Here is a 27,145-nt window from a genome sequence, read left to right as displayed (position 1 = left end):
AGATCAAAAACAATAGAGGTTCAAGCACTGACGTTTGTGGTGCTCCAGACAACAACACCCTTCTCTGACCACCTTACCTGGCTTTTACAAGCAGTTTGTTTCTTTTTTTTTATAATCCAACTGATACTTAAAAATCATGGGAAACAGGTGGTCTATATGAAAGTCCAAATGAATTAATAAATAGGCCCACTGGTTTATAGTGACTAAATAAAGTTGTATTTTTATTACATGGCACTGCATGATTTTGTAGGATTATTAATGTTTTGGCCATTTTGACCATTTTTCTATGGAAAACACAAACCAATGGCTGCTATCAATGTTCTTCCATGCTTGTACCTGTTTTAAAACCTCTTCAAAGCAGTCATGGAATACTATCCAACAACAACTTGCATTTATGTAGCATTCCTTGCATACAAAGAGATATCGCGGGACGTTGGATAGCAAGAGTGTGCTGAGGAGGAAAGGGAAGACTGTCGGGAGGGGGTGAAGCACAGAGCAGAGTGAAAAGAGGTTGAGAGAGAGATTGAAAGATCTCATGTATACTTGCATAAATCCAGAGGCAGGCACATATGTTGAGCAACAATTAGGCCAGTGTTGGAAGGGCGGAGGGTGCGTTTGATGGCGGGGCTAGAGATTAGAGATAAGGAGCAAGGCCATTGAGTGGATTTGATGGTGAGGAGGACTTCAATAAATTTGCTGAAGCACAGCAAGTCAATGCAATTTGGTGAGGACAGGAGCTATTAGGATCTGTGCCCAAGTGTAACTTGTAGTTAGTGGAAAGGGGAAGGTCGGCCAGGACAGTATTGGAGAAGTTTAGTTGTGACATAAGTATGGGCTAGGGTTTCAGGGGGAGAGATAGTCGACACTGACTGTTAGAGGTAAAACTGAACAGATATGGGAAATGAAGCTGCGCTCCGGATTGACCAATGCATCAAGATTCTGTCTCTTTGGAAGCTGGATGGGGTAGGAGGCTGGAGGTGTAGATAGGTGTTTGTGGGAATCCGAGGGCTCCATATGGTGACCATATGCTGGAGGAAGACCATTTGAGACAGTTGCGACAGGCCTGTGGTCAATGCACAAGGCGGAGAAGTAGAACTGAGTGTTGGTGCTTTAAGTAGATATATGCTATAAAGGTTTCCCATCACAAAGTTGCTGATGCATGATTTCCTGCCCCCTTCCCTCTTTGGCTACCTCCCAGTGCCAGGCCTAATCTGCGAGGAACTTGGCATCTTTATTAAAATGAGACAGACCCTAGCAATCCTGGGTGGGTCAGCACCCATGCAATTACACGGGTACTAGCCCCACCAGAGCCACACGCTGACCCAAAAATCGGTAGTTTTCGGTTAAATGAAAGTGTAAGAGTTTTAAATTATTTACAAATTCCACTCCTGGTGCAAATGAGCACAGACAATTGAACATAGAAAGTAAGAAAGTGTTCTCATAAGTTTCATTTAATAGTCAGCATTTTGTTGTTATCTGCCTAAACTGGAAACGACTTATTTTCTTCACAAATCAAGTGTTTAGTAGGATTTGCTTAATTAGAAGTTGGAGTTGGACTGCTGGTCTTCACAATGACTCTCTTCCTTTTCTTGTCCTATTTAAAAATTGTGCAGGTGACCAGAATGCTGAAAGAGTACGAGTGGATTACTTCTGAAAAACACCTCTTTGGCCAGGCCAACACGGTCTATGATTTTAAAGCGAACAGTCCTAAAGAAGCAGGCCAGCGGCTGCAGAAGCTTCAGGAGAAAAAAGATAAACTGGGCAAAAATGTCAATGTGAGGGCAATGAACATGCTGAGCCAGGCAGAGGAGCGGGTATGACTTTACTTTTAAATCTCTTCTAGAGTGCAAAAGAAACAAAAGCAGATTTGGAGACCCACATGATTTTTTTTGTTTTTGTTTATATTCATTCCTGGGATGTGGGCATTGCTGGCAAGGCCAGCTTTTATTGCCATCCCTAAATGCCCTTGAGAAGGTGGTGGTGAGCTGCCTCCTTAAATCGTTGCAGTCCGTGTGGTGAAGGGAGGGACTTCCAGGATTTTGAACCTCTCTGCAATGTTCTGTTCCCTGCAAGTCGGTTAGTGCAGTTGACAGTGGGAGAACTATTTTTCCTTGGTCTGCTGCACCGTTACTATAAAAGCACCTTAAGTCGGCTCTAAATGTAAATTATTTGGGTTCTCTAGCATTGCATTTAATCTTGAACAAATATCTCTGAAACAAAGATAATATTATATGGTATTGAACAGCCTGTGCATTGTAGGAGCTTATAGGTAACTCGACTGTTTCGCATGAAAGAGCTTTTTGTAATGCACTGCCAATGATGTGATATGTTATTCCATAAGCGGGTATGTTTCGCTAGTTCTGCTATTAAAGGAGCATTTCAATGATTAAGTGCAAGGAATGATGTGCATGCACTCCGACATCAGTCCCCTGCAGCTGTTTTTCTTTTCTAACATAGTAATTACAGAGCTTCATCGGAGCCATGTATATTTTTGGGTTGAGGGAGTGAATGTTTTGGGGGTTGTTTTGCAACACATCTGTCCCATGGTGTTTGGAACAGTTCTGTGTTTGTTTCACTTCCTGTCTTGGCATCCCCCACTGAGTATTTGTTTTGTTATAAACAAATAACCCATAGGACACAAAAGGCTGCCAGAGAACACTGTAAGCAGAGCGCGGGAGTATTCCTGTAGGGGAATCTGTAAGGGAGTCCCTAACTCCTACATAATTCTAGTGTGTGTGTGCCATTTACTATTATGTGTGGGTTTCCTATTGAAGTGACCGAGGATTGTATTCACTCCTATACTGAAGTTCACCTATGTGACCCTGTGAGTAACTTTCACCATCATGATAGGCAATAATCAAGTATGAAGTTAATTAACATCAATGTCGTCACGGATGTTCATTTATAAAACAGCCTTGATGAAAACTGCAGATGCCAGTCTTGAACGTCCAATTATTGATGTGTGCATGAAAGGTGCAATTGGATGTGAGAAACGTTCATGAAATTTGAGTGGGCTCCCTTTATGCTTGTTTACAGTACAATGATTTGATGAAGAAAAAGAGAATAGTTAAAAATGACAAGTCAAAAATTCTTTCAACTATTGAAGAGCTGGATAAAAAGAAAAATGAAGCTTTGAATGTTGCATGGAAACAGGTAAACACTCATTTATATCTCAACAGTTTTTTGTGGGGAGGGAAGGTTTTTTTTGTTCTTGAAGATCTGGAATATATAAGGCACAATGAGCAGAAATATAGTGAATAAACCTGCTATTGAAAGCTAAAGTAATACAGCTTGTTGTCTTAAATGTCAACCAATAACAAAGTTAGGCCTAGTATTAACTAGTCAGTTGTCCCAGACTGAAGTTCCCAAACCACCTTGGAATTTGCAGGGACAATCTTCAGCCATTAATATTGTGTGATCCTGACTAGTTGGTGGTTGACCAATTTTTAAAAAGCAGCTACTTTTCCCCCCCTCCCTTCTTATCCTGCTCTTCGCTCCTCTCCCCCTTTCCATTTAGGGTGTAGCTTTAAAAAAGACATCTGTTCTCAAAATAAATGGGAACCATCCTGGCTAAGGGGCCTGGAATAAGACAATTGACTTTCAGTTTGGAATAGACTGAGAGTTGTGATATTCCTCAAATTGTACCTGTGGACTTTAATATACAACTTCAATGCCTGTGCCCTTTTTTTTAACCTGTGTGAATTCACTGTTTTAAAACACAACCCTTGGATATAACTCAGTCCCAAAATCCTTTCCTTCTAAAATGATTTACAAAAAATGCTAAAACATTGCAGTGATATTTTTAGTACATTTTTCACATGTCGAGACATGTCCTATTTAGTTCAGGTGACTGTGGCCTGCACCTATAGACTGTTATTGACTTCTGAAGTCCATAAATCTGTAAAGAAGTGGAGGTACTGAATTAATTTGCTAATCAGTTTGTGACTGAGCAGAATACACAACTTGATGTGTAGCTAACAGAACAAGTTCATTTTAACTAATGTACCTTGACCCTGGTATATTGGCTGATGTAGTAATTCATGTAATCCAAGTTAACTTTTTATTTAATTTAGGTAAACACAGATTTTGGCTCCATTTTCTCCACACTGCTTCCTGGGGCAAATGCCATGTTGGTTCCTCCTGAGGGCAAGACTATTCTAGATGGACTTGAATTCAAAGTAGCCCTTGGAGATGCCTGGAAGGACAATCTCACTGAACTTAGTGGCGGTCAAAGGTCTGTCTCTCTTTTTTATTAGATTTCTGGATATTAACTAGCTTTTAATGTAAATGCTCCCCCCCCCCTCAATTTGCAGCTCTAGTGCCTTGCTTACCAGTAGCTTTCTTTTATCTATAAACCTAAGTTTTCCCCCTCAGTAATGTACTATCAATAATTGCTGTCATTTCTGTTTAAGAATGCTATAAAGATTTGCCATCTACCTAGCCAGCATTCTTGTGAGCCTGGACTATAAGCATCAACTTGGCCACAATTCTGGAAGAGACATGGGTATACTGCATATCTCCATTCATGCAGGCAGATCTATGTGCTAGAATTGGTATGAGACCATAATTTTCCTCTGCTTACAAATTCCAGTTAACCCATCATCGTGTTCTCAAATTCTTTTTTTATTATTCGTTCATGGAATGTGGGGGTTGCTGGTAAGGCCAGCATGTATTGCCCATCCGTAATTTCCCTTCAGAAGGTGAGCTTTTTATATTGTTACTTTGAAAACAAATTCACCTTTTTTCTTAAAAAAAACTCCCAGAAGTAATGCCAAGGTAAACCAGCCAGCAGTTGCCCCCATTCTGCTCCCACATCCATGTGTTGAAATTCCAGTAATCCTCATTTGAATTATGTTACAAAATTAGTGTCCAAGACAAGAGATCAGGCAGTTTAAAAGAAAAATATAGAAAGGATGAGGTAATGAAGTTGGCAACGGATCTTGTGCACCTGGAAACTTCTCTGGTTGTAAACAGAGAGCTGAAGTTTGAGAGACTGACGCCACCCAGTGGAAATAGTGAGAGTGGAATTCTCCCCCACTGTTGAGAGAATTGTTGTTACCCCAACTTATTGCCTAGGGACTCAATAGTAAGTTGGCTGGGGGCAGCATCCCAACTGAGTCTACCTTATTCTCGTCTAACATGTATGTTACAGTGGGGGTCACTGGATAGCACTCGGGAATAGGAACCCTGATTGGGCCCTGATAATTCCTTGTCTAAACCCCTCTACCTCGCTTTCCTCCTTTAACATAGAAACATAGAAAATAGGTGCAGAAGTAGGCCATTTGGCCCTTCGAGTCTGTACCACCATTCAATATCAAAGCTGATCATTCACCTCAGTACCCCTTTTCCGCTTTCTCTCCATACCCCTTGATCCCTTTAGCTGTAAGGGCCATATCTACCTCCCGCTTGAATATATCTAACGAACTGGCCTCAACAACTCTCTGCGATCGGGAATTCCACAGGTTAACAACTCTGAGTGAAGAAGTTTCTCCTCATCTCAGTCTTAAATGGCTTACCCCTTATCCTTAGATTATGTCCCCTGGTTCTGGACTTCCCCAATATCGGGAACATTCTTCCTGCATCTAACCTGTCCAGTCCCATCAGAATTTTATATGTTTCTATGAGGACCCCTCTCATCCTTCTAAACTCCAGTGAATACAAGCCCAGTCGATCCAGTCTCTCCTCATATGTCAGTCCTGCCATCCCGGGAATCAGTCTGGTGAACCTTCACTGCACTCCCTCAATAGCAAGAATGTCCTTCCTCAGATTAGGAGACCAAAACTGAACACAATATTCCAGGTGAGGCCACACTAAGGCCCTGTACAACTGCAGTAAGACCTCCCTGCTCCTATACTCAAATCCCCTAGCTATGAAGGCCAACATGCCATTTGCCTTCTTCACCGCCTGCTGTACCTGCATGCCAACTTTCAATGACTAATGTACCATGACACCCAAGTCTCGTTGCACCTCCCCTTTTCCTAATCTGCCGCCATTCAGATAATAATCTGCCTTCGTGTTTTTGCCACCAAAGTGGATAACCTCACATTTATCCACATTATACTGCATCTGCCAGTCGTTTGCCCACTCACCTAACCTGTCCAATCACCCTGCAACCTTTTGGCATCCTCCTCACAGCTCATACCGCCACCCAGCTTAGTGTCGTCTGCAAACTTGGAGATATTACACTCAATTCCCTCATCCAAATCGTTAATGTATATTGGAAATAGCTGGGGTCCCAGTACTGAGCCCTGCGGTACCCCACTAGTCACTGCATGCCATTCTGAAAAGGACCCATTTATCCCGACTCTCTGTTTCCTGTCTGCCAACCAGTTCTCTATCCATGTCAGTACACTACTCCCAATACCATGTGCTTTAATTTTGCACACCAATCTTTTGTGTGGGACCTTGTCAAAGGCCTTTTGAAAGTCCAAATACACCACATCCACTGGTTCTCCCTTGTCCACTGTACCAGTTACAACCTCAAAAAATTCTAGAAGATTTGTCAAGCATGATTTCCCTTTCATAAATCCATGTTGACTTGGACCGATCCAGTCACTGCTTTCCAAATGTGCTGCTATTTCATCTAAGAGGCTGCTTAAAACCTACCTCTTTGACCAATCTGCCTTAATTTCTCCTTATGTGGCTCGGTGTCAAACTTTTTGTCTCATAATATTCCTGTGAAGCGCCTTGGGATGTTTCACTACGTTAAAGGCACTATACAAATCAAGTTGTTTTCATACAAAAATAACAGGCAGGAAAAGACCAACAGGTCCATCAAGCCTGCCTCACATTCCTGATATCTGGAGCATTGCAATTGGACGTTTCCTATCCCCCTGCAGCCATGTAATCTCCCAGGAGTGGGGAAAAAAACAAGCAAGAAACCCAGGGCCAATAAGGGAGAAAACAAACTTTGAAAAATTCCCCTTTGACCTCAGACCAGTCCCGGAGAGCACTTAGATATTTTGTTTGTTATTTATTAATCCACTTGCCTTCAATATGATGCGATTTCTGCCCCAGTCAGAAACCGGTTCAGCTCCCTCTTGAAGGCAGAGAGACTGCACCCACCTCACCAGCCGGCAACACATTACTCTCTGGGAATAGAAGAACCGCTCGTCTGTTTCTACTTTGAGTAGTTTAAATACATGTCCCCATGTCCTCCCCAATCTGTCAAACTGGAATACTCTATCAATAAGCATGCAAGCCAGCCTTTTCATTATCTCTATCTAAGTCTACGCCACTCTAGAGTAAATATAGGGTCTTTAAGCCTATATGAATAAAGTTCTTTCAGCTGGGAATCATTCTCTTGAATTTCCTCTGAACTTTTTCCAAGGTCACAGTATCACCTACCATGTGAGGGGGCCAAACTTCCAATTTTTTCTGTACCCAGTACTTTTTTCTGTTAAATCCTTCTACTTTTTTCAGTTGTCCATTACGTGGTGTAGATGCATATTTCAACAATTGATTTTTCAGATCAATTTTTGAAAAATATTAGATATGCTTATGGTGTCAGGTCATAAGAACATAAGAATTAGGACTAGGAGTAGGCCATCTAGCCCCTCGAGCCTGCTTCGCCATTCAATAAGATCATGGCTGATCTGGCTGTGGACTCAGCTCCACTTACCCGCCCTTTCCCCATAATCCTTAATTCCCTTATTGGTTAAAAATCTATCTCTCTGTGACTTGAATACATTCAATGAGCTAGCCTCAACTGCTTCCTTGGGCAGAGAATTCCACAGATTCACAACCCTCTGGGAGAAGAAATTCCTTCTCAACTCGGTTTTAAATTAGCTCTCCCGTATTTTGAGGCTGTGCCCCCTAGTTCTTGTTTCCCCTACCAGTGGAAACAACCTCTCTGCCTCTATCTTGTCTATCCCTTTCATGATTTTAAATGTTTCTATAAGATCACCCCTCATCCTTCTGAACTCCAACGAGTAAAGACCCAGTCTATTCAATCTATCATCATAAGGTAACACCCTCATCTCCGGAATCAGCCTAGTGAATCGTCTCTGCACCCCCTCCAAAGCCAGTATATCCTTCCTTATGTCATAATTTTTTTTTTAAAGTCGCTATTGCAGTAATATAAAGACTTTTTAAAATTGCAAGTATTTTGCCCATAATTTACTCTTTGATGCAATGTCATGCCATATCAAGTCAAAATGATTCAAGCAAATTAGCACTGTTAAATAGTAGAAAAAGGACCTTTTGCCAACCCTAACCAAGGCTTATGAAATAAGCAATGGCTGGGATTTGATTGAGAAGAGATGCATATTTAGTTAATATTTGATCTGTTCAAATCTATGGACAACTGATTTTTTTCGTTTAGGTTCTATTGTACTAACAGAATGTGATTTGTTCTGCATTTATAATCCGTAGGTCGCTGGTGGCTCTGTCTCTGATCCTGGCCATGTTGCTGTTCAAACCTGCTCCAATTTATATTCTGGATGAAGTAGATGCAGCCCTGGACCTCTCTCATACCCAGAACATTGGACAGATGTTGCGAACACATTTCCAGCACTCCCAGGTATGTTGTGTACAGTTAATGTAAAAAGAAATGAGAAGACCAGTTAAAAGTTTGATGTGACCTGAATTTAATTTTAAACAACTTGCCAGTTGCATCCTACAATTCCTATTCCCTTACATAAGAAATAGGAGCAGGTGTAGGCCATACGGCCCCTCAAGCCTGCTCCGCCATTTAATACGATCATGGCTGATCCGATCATGGACTCAGGTCCACTTCCCCGCCCGCTTTCCATAACCCCTTATTCCCTTATCGTTTAAGAAACACTCCATTTCTGTCTTAAATTTATTCAATGTCGCAGCTTCCACAGCTCCCTGAGGCAGTGAATTCCACAGATCCACAACCCTCTGAGAGAAGAAATTTCTCCTCATCTCAGTTTTAAATGGGCGGCCCCTTATTTTAAGATTATGCCTTCTACTTCTAGTCTCTCCTATCAGCGGAAACATCCTCTCTGCATCCACCTTGTCAAGCCCCCTCATAATCTTATACGTTTCGAGAAGATCACCTCTCATTCTTCTGAATTCCAATGAGTAGAGGTCTAACCTACTCAACCTTTCCTCATAAGTCAACACCCTCATCTCTGGAATCAACCTTGTGAACCTTCCCTGAACTGCCTCCAAAGCAAGTATATCCTTTTGTAAATATGGAAACCAAAACTGCATGCAGTATTCCAGGTGTGGCCTCATCAATACCCTGTACAACTGTCGCAAGACTTCCCTGCTTTTATACTCCATCCCCTTTGCAATAAAGGCCAAGATTCCATTGGCTTTCCTGATCACTTGCTGTACCTGCATACTAACCTTTTGTGTTTCATGCACAAGTACCCCCAGGTCCCGCTGTACTGCAGTACTTTGCAATCTTTCTCCATTTAAATAATAACTTGCTCTTTGATTTTTTTCGACTAAAGTGCATGATCTCACGTTTTCCAACATTATACTCCATCTGCCAAATTTTTGCCCACTCACTTAGCCTGTCTGTCCTTTTGCAGATTTTTTGTGTTCTCCTCACACATTGCTTTTCCTCCCATCTTTGTATCGTCAGCAAACTTGGCTATGTTACACTCGGTCCCTTCCTCCAAGTCGTTAATATAGATTGTAAATATTTGGGGTCCCAGCACTGATCCCTGCGGCACCTCACTGGTTACTGATTACCAACCTGAGAATTAATCATTTAGCCCGACTCTCTGTTTTCTGTTCGTTAGCCAACCTTCTATCCAAGCTAATATATTATCCCCAACCCTGTGAACTTTTATCTTGTGCCGTAACTGTTTATGTGGCACCTTGTCAAATGCCTTCTGAAAGTCCAAATACACCACATCCACTGGTTCCCTTTATCCACCCTGTTCGTTACATCCTCAAAGAATTCTAGCAAATTTGTCAAACATGACTTCCCCATCATAAATCCATGCTGACTCTGCCTGACCAAATTTTGCTTTTCCAAATGTCCTGCTACTGCTTCTTTAATAATGGACTCCAACATTTTCCCAACCACAGATGTCAGGCTAATTGGTCTATAGTTTCCTGCTTTTTGTCTGCCTCCTTTTTTAAATAGGGGTGTTACATTTGCAGTTTTCTAATCTGTTGTGACCTCCCCAGAATCCAGGGAATTTTTGTAAATTACAACCAATGCATCCACTATCCCTGCTGCTACTTCTCTTAAGACCCTAGGATGCAAGCCATCAGGTCCAGGGGATTTATCTGCCTTTAGTCCCATTATCTTACTGAGTACCACCTCCTTAGTGATTGTGATTGTGTTAAGTTCCTCCCCCCTATAGCCCCTTGACTATCCACTGTTGGAATATTATTAGTGTCCTCTATCGTAAAGATTGATGCAAAATATTTGTTCAGTGTTTCTGCCATCTCCATGTTACCCATTACTAATTCCCCGGTCTCGTCCTCTAAGGACCAACATTTACTCTAGCCACTCTTTTTTGATTTTTATACCTATAGAAACTCTTGTTATCTACTTTTATATTTCGTGCTAGTTTACTTCCTCTCTTGCTCCCATTTTCTCTGCTCCTTTCCTTCTCCTCTCCCCGCTGTTGCCTCCTTCACCGTATTCCTCTTCCCTTATCTCCCCTCCCATTCCTGAAACATTGATTCCTTGCTGAGGCAATGTTCCATGTGTGCCTGAAGCCCCCAGTTGCACAAGTGTTATTTTGAGTGTCGTTGGGCTGTTTGACAGTGGGAACATCACATTTAAATATGCTACTATATATACTTGAATATGGAACCTTCCTGCATACCTCTGTTGTTCATTACTTTAATCAGCTCAGCAATTGAGGAACAGCTGAATTTTGCATAGAAAATAGGTGCAGGAGTAGGCCATTCAGCCCTTCGAGCCTGCACCATCATTCAATATGATCATGGCTGATCATGCAACTTCAGTACCCCATTCCTGCTTTCTCTCCATACCCGTTGTTCCCTTTAGCTGTAAGGGCCACATCTAGCTCCCTTTTGAATATATCTAACGAACTGGCCTCAACAACTTTCTGTGGTAGAGAATTCCACAGGTTCACAATTTACAGAGTGAAGAAGTTTCTCCTCATCTCTGTTCTAAATGGCTTACCCCTTACCCTTAGACTGTGACCCCTGGTTCTGGACTTCCCCAACATCGGGAACATTCTTCCTGCATCTGACCTGTCCAATCCCATCAGAATTTTATATGTTTCTATGAGATGCCCTCTCATTCTTCTAAATTCTAGTGAATATAAGCCTAGTCGATCCAGTCTTCATATGTCAGTCCTGCCATCCTGGGAATCAGTCTGGTGAACCTTCGCTGCACTCTCTCAATAGCAAGAATGTTCTTCCTCAGATTAGGAGACCAAAACTGAACACAATATTCAAGGTGTGGTGTCACCAAGGCCCTGTACAACTGCAGTAAGACCTCCCTGCTCCTATACTCAAATCCTCTTGCTATGAAGGCCAACATGCCATTTGCCTTCTTCACCGCCTGCTGTACCTGCATGCCAACTTTCAATGATTGATGTACCATGACACCCAGGTCCCGTTGCACCTCCCCTTTTCCTAATCTGTCACCATTCAGCTAATCTGCCTTCCTGTTTTTTCCACCAAAGTGGATAACCTCACATTTATCCACATTATACTGCATCTGCCATGCATTTGCCCACTCACCTAACCTGTCCAACTCACCCTGCAGCCTTTTAAGCATTCTCCTCACAGCTCACACCGCCACCCAGCTTAGTGTCATCTGCAAACTGAGTTCAATAGCTGAGCAGGAAAGTCCCAGGTTTGATTTTCGCGTCCATGTTTAGTTACCTGATCTCGGTCAGAGCGCATGGTTAGGTGTTTCAATTAGTCTCCGTGTCACTGGGTTGAGGATTTAAAATTGCCCAAGATTCTTGCTGCTAATCGTCCAGAAAACTGCTGGCAATGCATGTCAAGATGTTGGATGAGGAAGGATGACTCGGCAATTGAATAGCCTGCCAACACTCACTGTCAAGGTTCACACGTGGACCTGCCTCGTTGAGTTACCAGAGGTAATGGCCCGGATTTTGCGGTAGGTAATGACAGCAAACTGTCAGAGTTCGCCATCATTACCCCTCTGAAACTGACCGTAACTTCAGGATTTAGCACGTGCACATCTAAGCACAGAAATCCTGAAGTTGCGGTCAGTGATTCACTGCTCCGACACAGGCTGCGTTGTGGGCCCCACCTTCCATAGCCGGTAATCAGTGGAACTGATGAAAGTTGAGCTTTTCTGCGCTGCTATCACTGTTAAACACCCCTAAATGCTAAGCCTTTTTGGAATAGGTATAACTGGGGATTTAACAGTGTATTGATTACTAAACAACCATTCTGAAAATTTTAATTTTTATATTCGTGGAATGTCACATTTCCCCATCATAATAATAATTTTTTTTAATTGTAATTTTTAATTTTTTTACAATCTTTTGAAGTTTTTTTTCCCCATGGTATTTCAGCTTCTATCTTAACCCCTTGTGTATGTCCCAATCTTTATTTTGCTCTCTAACAAATCTGCACTTTAAAAAGCGCAGATAATCGGTGATTTTCAGTTCCTGGTTTACTGTCTGAGAATTATTCAATGTGATTGGCTGTTTAGACAGCTTGATGACATCACTACAGCACTATGCTAAGAATCCCCTCGAACAATCCCTGTCCCGAGTCCCAACGAGTGATCAACTGATTCTCCTTGGCAACTTCAACGCCAGAGTCAGAAAGGACACTGATCTCTGGAGAGGTGTGATCGGCAGCGAGTGGGTAGGGAAAGCCAACTCCAATGGCACCCTCTTCCTGACAAAACGCTTAGAACACGGCCTCGTCATAACCAATACCCTGTTCCGTCAGAAGGACACCTTCGCTCCAAGCACTGGCATCTGCTAGACTACGTCATTGTCTGAGCGCGGGACAGCAAAGACGTGCGCATCACCTGCACCATGACAGAAGCTGACAACTGCTGGACGGGCCACCGCCTAATGCGCTCTGTCATCAACATTGCCCCAAAATAGTGATGGCAGCAGAAACAATGCTGCAGGAAAATCAATGCCAGTGCACTCAAAGATCCTGCAAAGAAAGCCCTATTCAGCCAGCGCCTCGCGACCAACCTGACGACTTCCAGAGACGCAGAGTGTTCAGTGCCTGGTCAACCCGCAAGGCTTCCATAACCAGCACCTGCGAAGAGATGCTCGGTCATTCGACCAGGAAACACCAAGACTGGTTCGACGAGAACGACCAGGAGATCCAGGAACTAATATGCCACAAGCACAAGGCATTCTTGGACTTGAAGCAGCAACATAACTTGAGGGTAAGAAAGCATCTCTACAGGCGTCTGAAGGTCAAGGTCCAACAGAAAACCTGCGACCTAAAGAACAAATGGTGGGTGGAGAAAGCTCAAGAAATCCAGCAGCTAGCTGACAGCCACAATGTGCGAGGATTCTTCAGCGCAAACAAGACGACCTATGGCCCAAGTACCCAGGGCCCTACCACACTACTGGCCAAGAACGGAGAGGTGCTCACCAAGGACAGAAAGGCAATCAGTGCCCGCTGAAAGGAGCACTTCAAGGATCTCCTCAACCGAGATTCTGTCTTCGACGTAAGTGTTCTTGACCATGCCACCCGCTACCATCTCAGCACAACCCCAGCCCAGCACGAGGTTGAAAACACCATCCGACAACTGAAGAACAACAAGTCATCAGGAGCAGATGGAATCCCCGCTGAAGCACTAAAACATGGCGAGAAGCATGACTGGCGTGGATCCATGACCACCTCTCTTATCTGGAAGGAAGAGATCATGCCAGGATACCTCAGAGATGCTGTAATCGTGACCATCTTCAAGAAAGATGACAAGTCAGACTGCTGTACTTAGAGGAATCTCCCTACTGTCAACCACCAGGAAAGTTATCACAAGAATCCTTCTGAATCGCTGCCTTCATGTGGCTGAAGAACTCCTCCCAGAGTTGCAATGCGGATTCCGCCCACTAAGGGGCACAATGGACATGATCTTCACTGTGCGGCAGATTCAAGAGAAATGCAGGGAACAACACCAATCCTTGTATATGGCCGCCTTCGACCTCGCAAAAGCCTTCGACACTCAACCGTGAGGGATTATGGAGCATCCTCCTCAGATTCGGCTGCCCTGAAAAGTTTGTCACCATTCTCCGCCTGCAAGCCGCGATCCTGACCAATGGATCCACCACAAACCCATTCCACTTTCGGACCGGGGTCAAGCAGGGCTCCGTCATCACACCAACACTCTTCTCGATCTTCCTTGCTGCAATGCTCCCTGCTGGAGTGGAGCTAAATTACAAGACAAACGGGAATCTGTTCAACCTCCGCCGCCTCCAGGCCATATTGAAGATCGTCCCAGCCTCCATCACCGAACTACAGTACACAGACAACGCCTGCGTCTATGCACACTCGGATGACGAACTCCAAGCCATCATCAACACCTTCACCGAAGTGTATGAGAGCATGGGCCATTACACTAAACATCTAAGACAAAGGACCTCTACAAACCTGCTCCCGCCACACAGCACTGCTCCCCGGTTATCAAAATCCACGACAAGGCCTTGGACAACGTGGACCATTTTCCATACCTTGGGTGTCTACTGTCAATAAGGGCAGACATAGACGACGAGGTCCAACATCGCCTTCAGTGTGCCAGTGCAGCCTTCGGTCGCCTGAGGAAGATGGTGTTTGAAGACCAGGACCTCAAACCCGGCACCAAGCTCATGGTCTACAGAGGAGTAGTAATACCTGCCCTCCTATATGGCTCAGAGACATGGACTATGTACAACAGGCACCTCAAAACTGGAGAAGTACTACCATCGCTGCCTCCGCAAGATCCTGCAAATCCATTGACGGGATAGGCGCACCAACATCTGTGTCCTCGCTCAGGCCAATATCCACAGCATCGAAGCACTGACCACACTCTATCAACTCCGTTGGATGGGCCACATCGTCCGCATGCCTGACACAAGACTCCCAAAACAAGTGCTCTACTCGGAGCTCCGATACGGCAAGCGAGCCTCAGGTAGGGAGAGGAAACGCTTCAAGGACACCCTCAAAGCCTCCTTGAAAAAATGTAACATTCCCACCGACACCTGGGAATCCCTGGCCCAAGACCACCCAACATGGAGGAAAAGCATCCGGGAAGGCGCTGAACACCTTGATTCTCTTCGACGAGAGTAAGCTGAAGCCAAGGGTTGACAGCGGAAGGAGCGCATGGCAACCCAGGCACCCCACTCGCCTGTTCCTTCAACCACCGTTTGCCCCACCTGTGACAGACTGTAGGTCCCGCATTGGACTCTTCAGTCACCTGAAAACTCATTTCTAGTGTGGAAGCAAGTCATCCTCGACTCCGAGGGACTGCCTATGATGTTGATGACTATGCGAAAAACCATAGTTCTTGCCACAGAGATTGCGAGATCTCTGTGGGCAGCTTTCTTCGAGGTCAGTGGCGATCGCCATTGCATCATCACTGACGGCAAATTACGGGCTAATATCTCAACAAATCTCGATGCTTTAGGCAAAGAAGCAACTGTGAATGGAGTTGCAGTGGCTAAGGATGAAGCTGAAAGAGACTTGGGAATCTTTGTAAACTGGAGCTCAATGTGTCCAACCAATGTAGAGCAGCAATCAATAAATCCAACAATACGTTGAACTACTTGGCTGAAACAGTAACGTACAATTCATAGTCATTATGGCACAGAAGAAGGCCATTCGGCCTATCGAGTCCATGCCGGAGTCCAAATCATGATCAAACTATATAGTTTTCTGGTCAGCATCTGTTTCTGGTTGCTAAGACACAAGGAAAAATATTTGAGCGATGGAGTGCTGGAGGAGTGCCACCAGGTTGGTTGTTGGTGGCAAAGCTCGGCATTGTGAGAAAAGACTGGAAAACTTGGGCTTCGATGGCTCGTGTCAATTTTTGTCTGATTATGTTTCTGTGAAGCTTCTTGCGATGTTTTACTACGTTAAAGGTGCTATATAAATGCAAGTTAGGTTTCTTTTTGTAGCCTGGAAAGTGGGTGTCCAAGGGGAAGTCTTGTAGAAAAGGAAAATCTGAAATATTACTTTGTTAAATAGTGAGAGTAAGACACGGAGACCTGGATAGAAACTAGTTTTTAAAAAAAAAAAGTAAATTTAGGTCTTCTTTGGATCAACTTATGGAATCGACTTCCAGGCTGAGGAAAAGGCAGAAACCCTGGAATTGTTTGAGCAATAATTGGGGGCTGAACAGGGGAGATCTTCAGACCTTCCTGGATGGTTAATCTAATATGGGCCAACTGGCCATCCTCATCTGTAACTACCTTGTGAATTCTGGGGTAGTTAAAAAATTGATAAAGTGGGTGGGGAAGAACTGCTGGTCACTGATGTGATTTTTATTGGTTGGGGGGGGAGGGGAGAGACTAGAGGAAATTTGGAACTTAGAAGGATTAAAAAAAAGGAAAGTTCAGATGGAAGATGACCATTGCCATATGTGTTTTTTCCTGCTGTGAAGACCTGATAGCTGGTCATGATATAATTATGGATGAGAAAGGCCATTCAGCCCATCTTAGTTCATCCATCCAAAAGACCGTAAAATCTCCCCCTTGCAACATTCAGGTTGGTTCTTAAATGTCTTCAGTTTTGTTTTGCCTCCACTATTCTATCTTGGATCTTGATCACTCTATAAGGAGAAGAGCTCATTGACACCAATCCTAAATTTATCTTTTACTCGTTTGAACCTCTGTCCCCTTGTTCTACTCCCTCAATTTAAGGTAGTGATTTTCCATACTATTTACTATTGTATTTATTTCTATAAGATCACTTCTCCATAGCTTCTGAAAGCCCACATTTCTTCAATTTTTCCTGACAACTCAGACCTGTAACACTTGTAAGCCTTGTAATTATCTCCTGCACTGCATCCAACCCTTGAATCTGCCTTGTATCTTGGGAATCGGAGTCAGCGAATGGAAGAGGTAAATTATCATTGTAACACAAGTGAAATTCCATTCTCATTCTGCAGCTAGTTACTTTGGTAGTTATTTTGTCTGTGCTGCATCTTTTTGGCAGGATAGGATATGGGAATAACTTTTTTTTTAAAACTACACCCTATTAAGGTAACTTTTTTTTTAAAACTCTGCAGTTTATCGTCGTGTCACTGAAAGATGGCATGTTCAGTAATGCTAACGTCTTATTCAAAACCAAGTTTGTGGACGGCGTGTCAACAGTCGCAAGATTTGCTCAGAGCCAGAATGGTTCAGTTACGCCTAATCACCTTCCCGGTCAAGCAGATAAAAAAAAAACAAAAGACAAGAGGAACAGACTGCAAATATAGGTCTAAAACCTGCACAAGTTTCTCACAAATGGCTGTATAGAACTCTGCATGCTGTCTTCTGTGTATGTAAGACTGTACAGTGAAATCACTTCCTTTCTCTTTTTTTATATTTTCGTGATGCTTTTTAAAATGTACTTTTAATAAACTCCCTTTGAATGTTGCTTTTTCCTCCTAATTATGAAAGCTTTTAATGCACAACAGTAACTTAAAAAATATGTAGATTATTTCTTGCATCAATGTTCAAAAATACTGATGGCCAAATAGTTGGAGACAGCTGAAAATTAAATGCGTTTTTGATATAAACTTAAAACGATTTTATTTTATGTGATAGGAAAGTGAAAGAATGATGTACAGTATGTAAGTTTATGCTTTTAATTAGCCTTCATGCCTCCTGGCTCAGTTTACGATCTTATGTCAATTGCTTCTTTCCCACTCAACACAACTGCTGCATATTTCTCTCGCACATCTGGACATGATACAAGATAAAAGTTGTCATTTGGTAGGCGATCCTCCTCTCGGGCTTTTTCTCTTTTTAAATCAGTACTGTTGTGATCATCTTGTTCCCATTAAGTTCCATATACACTTTTAAGTTTCTCATCCCTACATCCCCACTATTGAAACCAAGATTCATCTCACAGTATTGAACTCAAACTGATTCTTTCCCACAACCTCAACCACAGAACTCCTTACATCCCCAAGTCTTGCCGCCTTCCTATAATCTTCAGACATTTAAACTCCATGCTGTATTACCTGATGATTTGTTCTCCTGATTTACCTCTTTGCTTATGTTTTTTTCACTTTGGTAGTGCCTTTTTCATGGACCTGCACCTTTCACCATGACTTGTCAATAATGCATTAAAAAAAATTGAACAACCTTAATTTTTGTTTTAGGTTAATGTCATATTTCTACTATAGTGGTTATACACAATCTGCACTTGTATCCTTCCTGTGTGCAGTGTTGCTGATTGGGAAATGCAATTTTACACAAGTCCTGGAAGTAATGAAAATGCCAGTTTTAAAGGAAATCGGGGTTAAAAATCAATTGTCATAATGATCTTTGAACAACTTAAAAGTGACTAAGTTTATTTTTTTAAATAGTTATTTTTCTTACTCTTTTACAGGTTCTTGTCATGTTAGCTATTTTTCTGGCTGGGGGCTATGGGATATATATTAGGTATTTCAGCCCTCCACCAACAACACTAAGTTCCGACTAGTTGCTTGGAGTTAAGAAGTAGGACTTCTTCAGAGTCAATTTTCTCTCCATCCCCCAACTTAGGCCGTATAGAGTTATAGTTTCAGAAATCATATTCTGCCTTCTCTGGATATTGTACACCAATGCACCTGTCAGATAATGATCTAGAAATTGTATTTTTCACCAGAAGTATATTACCACAGAAAAGGTTGCAATAACCATGTTAAATAATAGTAACCTGGTCCACTCTAATATTTCTCCATACTATTAATGTGCTCCTATCTTAAAAATATGAGGGTTGTTTATACTCATTCAGTAGATATTGCCTTCTGAGGTTTCAGATGCTACAAAAGTCAGTACCCAGGCATGAGCCTGAGCTGGAGATGTGAAGCAGCTGGCCTGAAGCTCTGGCATTAACATTTGTAATGTCCCCATTGGTTCAATATACCCCTGGTAATCAGCATGCAGAGAAATGGAAATCCAAACCTCGAGATGACTGCTGAAGTTAAAATTAGAACCATTAAATATTTCATTAACGTTCAGATTCATTGAGTTGTAATTTTAAGTTAGACTTTTATTACATCTGTAGTGGAGACTTGCTCAATTAACGTTACTGCAACTATCAAGGCACTCTTGCAATATTTCTCGCAAACCTAAGCTGTCACCACTGCTAGAGACACAACAGGCAGATTTCTACTTGCTACCTACTTATCAACAGTGAATACCATAGCTTTATGAACTTTGATGTGATGACTGATCCACATCCGATGCAATTAGATGTGGAGATGTTTTAGATTTGGTAACTGATCTACTCCTTGGCACTTCTGTCCTCTTCAGAGAAATGAGGAGCTGATTTCTTGGCGACAACATTGTTGAGTCTCTTCCCTTGCAGATATGGATTCACACTCTGGAAATAAAAGGAATATTTTAGTATCTAATGTCTATATTGAAATAGTATTGATTAAAATTTATATATTTGCTTAGGGGGTGATTTCGGCAGCATGCTCAGCCGCTAACAAACCTCCAAGGTGGCTAAGATGGGGTTTTGAGCTGAAAAGTTTAGTCTGTCTTAACAAGACACCATCTTGGTAAAGGTGTTGAAGCCTGCGCTGGGAATAGCTGACCGGAGGCTTGTTAAACAACTGATTGACACTTACAATACCTGTTAGCTCTCATTGAAGAGGCATTTAGTGGCTAGTGCTTCAACTCATGTCCTCTCCTAACAGCGACCAGTTGTGTGAGAGTAAACACGGCATTAATGTCAATCTCAAGCGTTACTTAAAAGGAAACTCAACAGTTCATGCTCACTTGCTGTTGGAGCTGTGAAGGGGACCTCTGAAACACATTGGGAGACCTTCTGGGACACTTTGTCAAGACTACACCAACAATCGAGCAATATTTATTCCAGGAATTCTGAGGACTTCTAAAAAGAGTAAGTGCTGTGCTACTCTATTGGACACCTTCTAGGAGTCACCAGGAGAAAGGGAATGCTTGGTCATGGGCATCATGCTAGGATCCCCCTTGGTCTGGACGAGGAACGGGAGGAGGATATGAGGCCAGGCAGAGCAGCACCAGCTGTTGCAGGAGAGGGACAGGAGAGTGTGGTGACGTCCTTCCTGCACCCCCTTGTGGATACAGGATATTTCTTCTCGGGATATCTTCCACCAGCACCTCTTAGTTCTGCATCTGAAACCTATGTACCCACTTCCTCGGTTCAAGAGGCATCCTGCAACGTGCCTCTGTGTGCCAGCCAGAACGCTCCACAGCTTCAGTGGAAGTGGGTACGAAAAGGCCACATGTAGTGCTCCATGGAAATTGCATAATCAGCACTTGAGTGCTAAACCTGCTGGTTTCTGGTTTAGCACCTCCAGGCAAGTTCAAATTATGAGAATCAGCACCAAAATTGTGTGCTAAATCCAGACTTTCAAATGGGCATGTCTTATTAGCACTGCACCTATTAGCACCTGTTGCTACTCCTTATCCAAAATAATCCCCTTAGTCATATAATGGCAGTCTATTAAATATAAAACAGTATTCAAAATAGTCATAGTTTTTATTTTAAAATATTCATTTCCCCCACCCACCCCCCCCACCCGGCTGCATCTTTATCATACACCGTTCCTGACCTGAGGGTAGCTAAGCAACTAGCTCACAGACACATGCCAGTATCAAGTTACAGCTCGCTGATGGGTTAGCAGGAACAGGTCAGGGTAATTAATGCTGCTTTTTTTTCCCCCTTGGGGAAATGCCTGACCATGACTTGGTGCCTCTCGGACAGCTGCGATCAGTAACTCTATGCTGTGGATAATCACTGGTGGCATCCTATATCTCTATCCTTAATGGCAGAGCGCCAATGTACTTTGCATCACAAATGCTATTGATGACTCTTAATTAAAAAGATTTCAATTTTGACTGTCTTCAATTTTAATGTTGAATGAAATGATTGAGGTTGGGGGTTAACTGAGATTGTACTGTTCAAGCTTGCAGTAATTCTTGGGTGTAGAATAGACTGTGTGACACAAGTTGATGCGTTGGTGACTTATGCATCATCTACACCTAAAGAAATTGAAATTGGTCAGTCCCTTGGTATTTAAACAAGCAGCCGATGTCGGAAAGCTGACGGATTCTTTATTTCTGAACCAGGAACAAAATGATAGCAAATGGAAACAGTAAAGTTTCTTAAAATCTAATTCCTTCATTGTGCTCTTTTAAAGTCTTAATTTCCTGCTGAGCAAGTGCATGGTGTTACCACGTGGGAAGATATGTTTGAGCTTCAGCCAGAGGTACCCCTGTATATTGAAATATTTACAGGAACAGGAGTTGGCCATTTAGTCCTTTGAGCCTGTTCCACCATTCAGTGAGATCATGGCTGATCTGTGACCCAACTCCATATACCCGCCTTTACCCCATATCCCTTAATATCTTTGGTTAACAAATCTATCAATCTCTTGTATTTATTGCCTGTAACAATTGGACATTTTACATGAGAAATCCCAATTCCTACAAGCAGTTGGGGGTCATCTAACCCAAGGTGGAAAATTAGAGCCAGATGGGTATTTATTAATAAAAATTAGTCCACACTTATAGAGCAAATCCAATTATTTTATATACTGAACTTTAGATATGATTGACTGACGAAAATGTCTTTTTTTAAATATTGCTTGCTGACTGACTGCTCAGACATGTTTTGCCTGTTAAACCCCAAGAGTCTGACCATAGTGTTCTGACACTTTATTAGGTGTCTACAATTTGTGGCGCAAGTTCCCAAAACAACAATGTGCTCATAATCTACACCTAATAAATTAACTTGCTGCAGAAAGAAATGGAAGTAGTGCAGCCAGCTATTTAAAAGCTAACGTCCATTCAGTCCTGTGGAGGGGAGGAGTGTACCAATACATACAGAATGATGGTGCTAGACATCAGCATTTTTATTAATTTAAACAATTATTCCCAACCCTGAGCCATTCAGCAGTCTGCTAAAGGTAAATGGACAACCTGCTTCTCAGTTTAAATTTGTAGAATATATTGATACATTTACTACACTAGAGACTGCAGATTTAGTGAGCAATTACTGCATATTATATTAAACTTAAATGTTAATAAAGAAACTGAGGGTTCTGCTTGGGACCATTTCTTCAGGCATTGATTCATGGCACATTCGGCACAATAATATTAACTTGGATAAGTCAATCAAAAAAAACTTGTGCAAGGATTGATGCAATCAGTTGAGGTAAACATCAATGGCCGGAATTTAAAGTGGGTAATAACAGCGAACCCTTTGAAACTGGCCGCAACTTCGGGATGTAGCGCATGCGCATCGTAACACGGAAATCCTGAAGTTGCGGTCAGTCATTCACTGCTCCTACACGGGTTGTGCTGTGCTGACCTCCCATAGCCGGAAATCAGTGAAACTGTCAAAAACTTCAGTTTCTCCGCAGTAATACCGCTGTTAAACACCCCATTAAAAGTTAGGTGTAACTGGGGTTTTAACAGCGTATTGACTGATAAACAAACATTAATGGCCCTGAAAAACTAATTGTAATTTTGTGGAATGTCAAATTTCTCTCTCAATAAAAATTACAATTTTTAAGAAACTTTAAAAAAAATTGTTCATCTTTATTTCAGGTTTACCTTTTCCCCATATGAAAGCCCCAATCTTCATTTTGCTCTCTACCATTTTTAAAACGTTATTAGAATAAAAGGAGCTTCTTTAAAAGGGCGATGGGGCCTCGGGGGAGTGCAGCCAGAGCCAAGTCCAAGGCACCACGGGTGGCTTAGCTGCACAGGGGAGAAGGATGATGAATAAAAGAGCTGTAGTGGTAGGGGATTCATTAGTTAGGGGACTAGAGAGGAGTTTCTGCGGCCGTAGACGTGATCCCAGGATGGTATGGTGCCTCCCTGGTGCCAGAATCAAGGATGTCACAGAGCGGACGCAGGGCATTCTGGGGGGCGGGGTGGGGGGAGGAGGAGAGGATAAACGGCTAGAGGTCGTGGTCCATATTGGGACCAACGACATAGGTAGGAAGAAGGATGAAGTCCTGCAGGCAAAATTCAGAGAGCTAGGAGAAAAGTTAACGGGTAGGACCTCAAAGATAGTAATCTCCGAGTTACCACCGGTGCCATGTGCTAATGAGTATAAGAATAGAGAGGATGAATGCTTGGCTGGAGAGTTGGTGTAGGGGGGGGAAGGCTTTAAATTCCTGAGTCATTGGGACCGCTTCTGGGGGAGATGGGACCTGTACACACTGGACGGGTTGCACCTCAACAGCGCGGGGACCAATATACACGGGGAGTTTTGCTAGTGCTGTTGGAGAAAGTTTAAACTAGCTTGGCAGGGTGATGGGAACCTGAGGACAAATTCAATAGGGAAGGAAGTAAAGCTGAAATTGGATAGCAAGAATTTAGAAAGTGAATCTGTAAGACAGAGGAAACAAGGGTTAGTAAGTAGTAATCAAGGAGGTCTTCCTGTGCTAAATGGTATATACTTTAATACAAGGAGTATAGTGAATAAGGCGGATGCGCTAAGAGCACAGGTAGACACTTGGGAGTATGACATTATAGCCATTACAGAGACATGGCTGAAAGAGGGGCAGGTTTGGCAGCTCAATATTCCTGGTTACAGGATTTTTAGATGAGACAGAGAAGGGGGTAGAAAAGGTGGGAGGGGGGGGGTCACGGTATTGATTAAAGTAACTATTACAACGGTGAGGAAGGATGATATGTTAGAGGGATCATCAAATGAGGTTGTATGGGTCGAATTGAAAAATGAAAAAGGTGCGATCACACTGCTGGGTGTGTATTATAGATCCCCAAACAGTGGGAGGGAGATAGAGGAGCAAATATGTCGGTAAATTTCTGTGAAGTCCAAAACCATAGGGCAGTAATAGTAGGGGATTGTAACTATCCTATTATTGATTGGGACAAATATAGTGTGAAGGGTATAGAGGAATTCTTAAAATGCATTCAAGATAACTTTTTTAGTCAGTATGTAACAAGCCCAACACGAAAGGGGGCGGTTTTGGATTCCGCTTTGGGAAATGAAGCTGGGCAGGTGGAGGGGGTATTCGTGGGAGAGCACTTGGATGCCAGTGACCATAATTCAGTCAGATTCAAGTGAGTTCTGGATAAGAACAAGGATAGACCAGGAATAAAAGTCCCAAATTGGGGAAAACGCTAACTTTGCTAAGTTGAGGAGTGATTTGGCCACAGTGGACTGGAAACAGCTACTTGTGGGTAAATCAGTGTTGGTACAGTGGGAGGCATTCGAGGAGGAGATCCATAAGGCTCAGGCCAAACGCGTGCCCTTAAAGAAAAAGGCTGGGAATAATAATTCTAGAACCCCTTGGATGTCTAGAAGGCATACAGAATACAAGAGCAGGGAGGTTATGCTCAAATTGTATAATACTATTGTTAGGCCACAGCTGGAGTACAGCGTGCCATTCTGGGTCGCCGTATTATAGGAAGGACGTGATGGAGAGGGTGCAGAGGAGATTTACTAGAATGCTGCCTGGAATGGAGAATCTTAGCTATGAGGACAGATTGGATAGGCTGGGTTTGTTCTCATTGCAGCAGAGAAGGCTGAGAGGAGACCTCATTGAGGTGTTTAAAAATTTGAGGGGCCTGGATATAGTGGATAGCAAGGGCCTATTTCCCTTGGTGAAGAGGTCAATTACAAGGGGGCATAGTTTTAAGTTGGTTGATGGAAGGTTTAGTGGGGATTTGAGGGGAGATTTCTTTACGCAGAGGGTTGTGGGGGTCTGGAACTCACTGCTTGGAAGGGTGGTGGATGCAGAAACCCTCACCACATTTAAAAAGTGCATGGATGAGCACTTGAAGTGCCGTAACCTGCAGGGTTACGGACATGGAACTGGTAAGTGGGATTAGACTGGATAACCACTTGTTGGCTGGCGCAGATACAAAGGTGAATACGGCCAGGGTGATGATCTGGACTAGTTTTGATTGCCTGGATGGGTCGGAGAGGAATTTTCCCAGATTTTTTTTCCCCAATTGGCCTGGGGTTTTTTTTTGCCTCTCCCAGGAGATCACATGGCTCCGGTTGGGGTGGAGTGTAGAATGTTGCGGTGCAGGGGGTGTCGTAGTTGTGTGGGACGGACTGGTTGGGCCGGATGCTCTTTACCTTTCCGCCATTGTTCAGAGGTTTATATGTAACCTTCAGTGCTGCTGACCGAGAGCCGTGTGGCTCTTTGTCGGCCGGCGCGGACACGATGGGTCGAAATGGCCTCCTTCTTTGCTGTAAATTTCTATGTGTACTTCCTTGTTCCCTGTCTGAGAATTCTGCATTGTGTTTGGCTGCTTAGACAGCTTGTTGATGTCTCAGCAACTTGCTAGCAATGCCCATATCCCGAGAATGAATCAAAACAAAAAATTATTATATTGTATGGTACAATTTTAAATATTGCTTTTCAATGTAAAGTACAATGGAATTCCCGTTAAACTACACAGAGATTGGGAAATCTTTATGGGATGCTTTCTGCGGGGCCAGTGGCAAGCGTCTTTGTTTCGACGCTGACTGCAAATTACAGGCCATTGCACTTCACAAAAATTGAAAAGAAATATTCAATGCTCAAAGCTGTACCATACAATATGATTTTTTTTTAATTCACTCTCGGGATATGGGCATTGCTAGCAAGTATTACCCATCTCTAATTGCCCTTGAGAAAGTGGTGGTGGTGTGTCTTGTTGATATTCTTGGATATAAAACAGCCACAAACACCATCAAATCATGCTGCTATGGGTTATATCAGCAATTGTATAAACCCGTCATTATCAGACAGTAGCACTACTATCTATAACATGAATTCACATTTTCTAAAAGCAATTTTCTTTTTGCAAAATGACACCAGCAATTCTTGAATAAAAAATCTATTGAGAAGTTGGATGGCTTTTTGCACATAAAAAGTTTGAATTATTGAATAACTTGAATTAATATAAATAACAGAAAAATGTGAATTTAAATGATCAGATTTTGAATCGAGCAACTTTGAAGTAGGAGACGTAGGGCCCAAGTTTCGAGCCGCGCCTAGAACGGCGCAGCCCCGACCTGGACGCCCGTTTTTCGCGCCACAAGTGCGCCTAAAAAAAACTTCCAGATTCTCCGGCTCCCTGCAGGTCCTCTGGCCCTCGGCGCGGCGCAGCACGAGCTGCAGGGGTGGGAGCCAGGTCCCTGCGCTGAAAACAGTGCCGGGACCTCTGCACATGCGCGGTACAATGGGCGCACATGTGCAGTAGCTCCAGGCGCCCAAAACTGTGTGGGAGGGTCCGAAGCACGCAGCCCCTAGCCCTGGCCGAATGGCCTCACTGGGGCTGCGTGGATAAGGCTCCTCCCACGCCCAGCTCCTGTTTCCTCCCGACCCGACTCGACTCCCGCTCCCCGGACCCGACCTGACTTGACTCCCGCTCCCACTGGACCGCCACCTCCCTGACCCGACCTCCGCTTCCCCCGCTCCCGACCTTCCCCCACCTCCCGACCTCCCCCCCCCCCCGACCAATCTCCGCCCCCGATCCGCGCTCCCGACCCCGACTGCACCTACCTGTCAATCCGGTAAGTCTAAGCTCAAAGTCTTGGGCCCGGCCCGTTCAGCCTTTCTCTCTCTCTCTCTCTCTCCCCTCTCTCTCTCTCTCTCTCTCCCTTCTCTCTCCTTCTCTTACCCCCTTCCCCTCCCTCCCTTCTCTTCCCCCCACCTCCCCTCCCTCCCTCCCTTTTCTCACCCCCTTCCCCTCCCTCCCTTCTCTTCCCCCCCCCTCCCCTCCCTCCCTCCCTTCTCTCACCCCTCCCTTCTCTTCCCCCACTCCCTTCTCTCACCCCTCCTCCCTCCCTTCTCAACCCCCCTCCCCTCCCTCCCTTGTCACCCCTCTCCCCCACTCCACCCCCTCTCCCCCACTCCACCCCCTCTCCCCCACTCCACCCCCTCTCCCCCACTCCACCCCCTCTCCCCCACTACACCCCCTCTCCCCCACTACACCCCCTCTCCACCACCCCTCCTCCCCCTCCGCTCCACCCCTCGCTGTCAGAAACACAGACAATGACAGACAGAGAGTGAGAGACACAGACAGACAGACAGAGAGATAGAGACACACTTGAGAGGCTGGGGGCATCCCAGCACGCTGTTGGA

General features: G+C 43.7%; 2 protein-coding genes across 3 annotated transcripts in view; one reads left to right on the top strand and one right to left on the bottom strand.

Annotated features, from left to right (window-relative positions):
• The window catches only part of smc2 (structural maintenance of chromosomes 2), a 68,930-nt gene extending 49,876 nt beyond the window's left edge, over positions 1–19,054 (top strand). For both annotated transcript variants that reach the window (XM_070887964.1, XM_070887975.1), the window contains 5 exons: positions 1,614–1,814; positions 3,037–3,153; positions 4,074–4,234; positions 8,374–8,521; positions 17,129–19,054. In XM_070887964.1, coding sequence (XP_070744065.1) covers positions 1,614–1,814; positions 3,037–3,153; positions 4,074–4,234; positions 8,374–8,521; positions 17,129–17,320 — 819 coding nt within the window. In that variant the 3' untranslated portion in view covers positions 17,321–19,054. The remainder of the gene's footprint in view (positions 1–1,613; positions 1,815–3,036; positions 3,154–4,073; positions 4,235–8,373; positions 8,522–17,128) is intronic.
• Positions 18,928–27,145, bottom strand: part of LOC139269031 (neuroendocrine protein 7B2-like) — a 43,800-nt gene continuing 35,582 nt past the window's right edge. Inside the window, exon 5 of the mRNA XM_070887988.1 lies at positions 18,928–19,419. Coding sequence (XP_070744089.1) covers positions 19,321–19,419 — 99 coding nt within the window. The 3' untranslated portion in view covers positions 18,928–19,320. The remainder of the gene's footprint in view (positions 19,420–27,145) is intronic.

The sequence above is a fragment of the Pristiophorus japonicus genome, chromosome 1 (genome assembly GCF_044704955.1).
Source record: "Pristiophorus japonicus isolate sPriJap1 chromosome 1, sPriJap1.hap1, whole genome shotgun sequence".
Lineage (NCBI taxonomy): Eukaryota > Metazoa > Chordata > Chondrichthyes > Pristiophoridae > Pristiophorus > Pristiophorus japonicus.
This window is presented reverse-complemented; position numbering and strand designations above follow the sequence as displayed.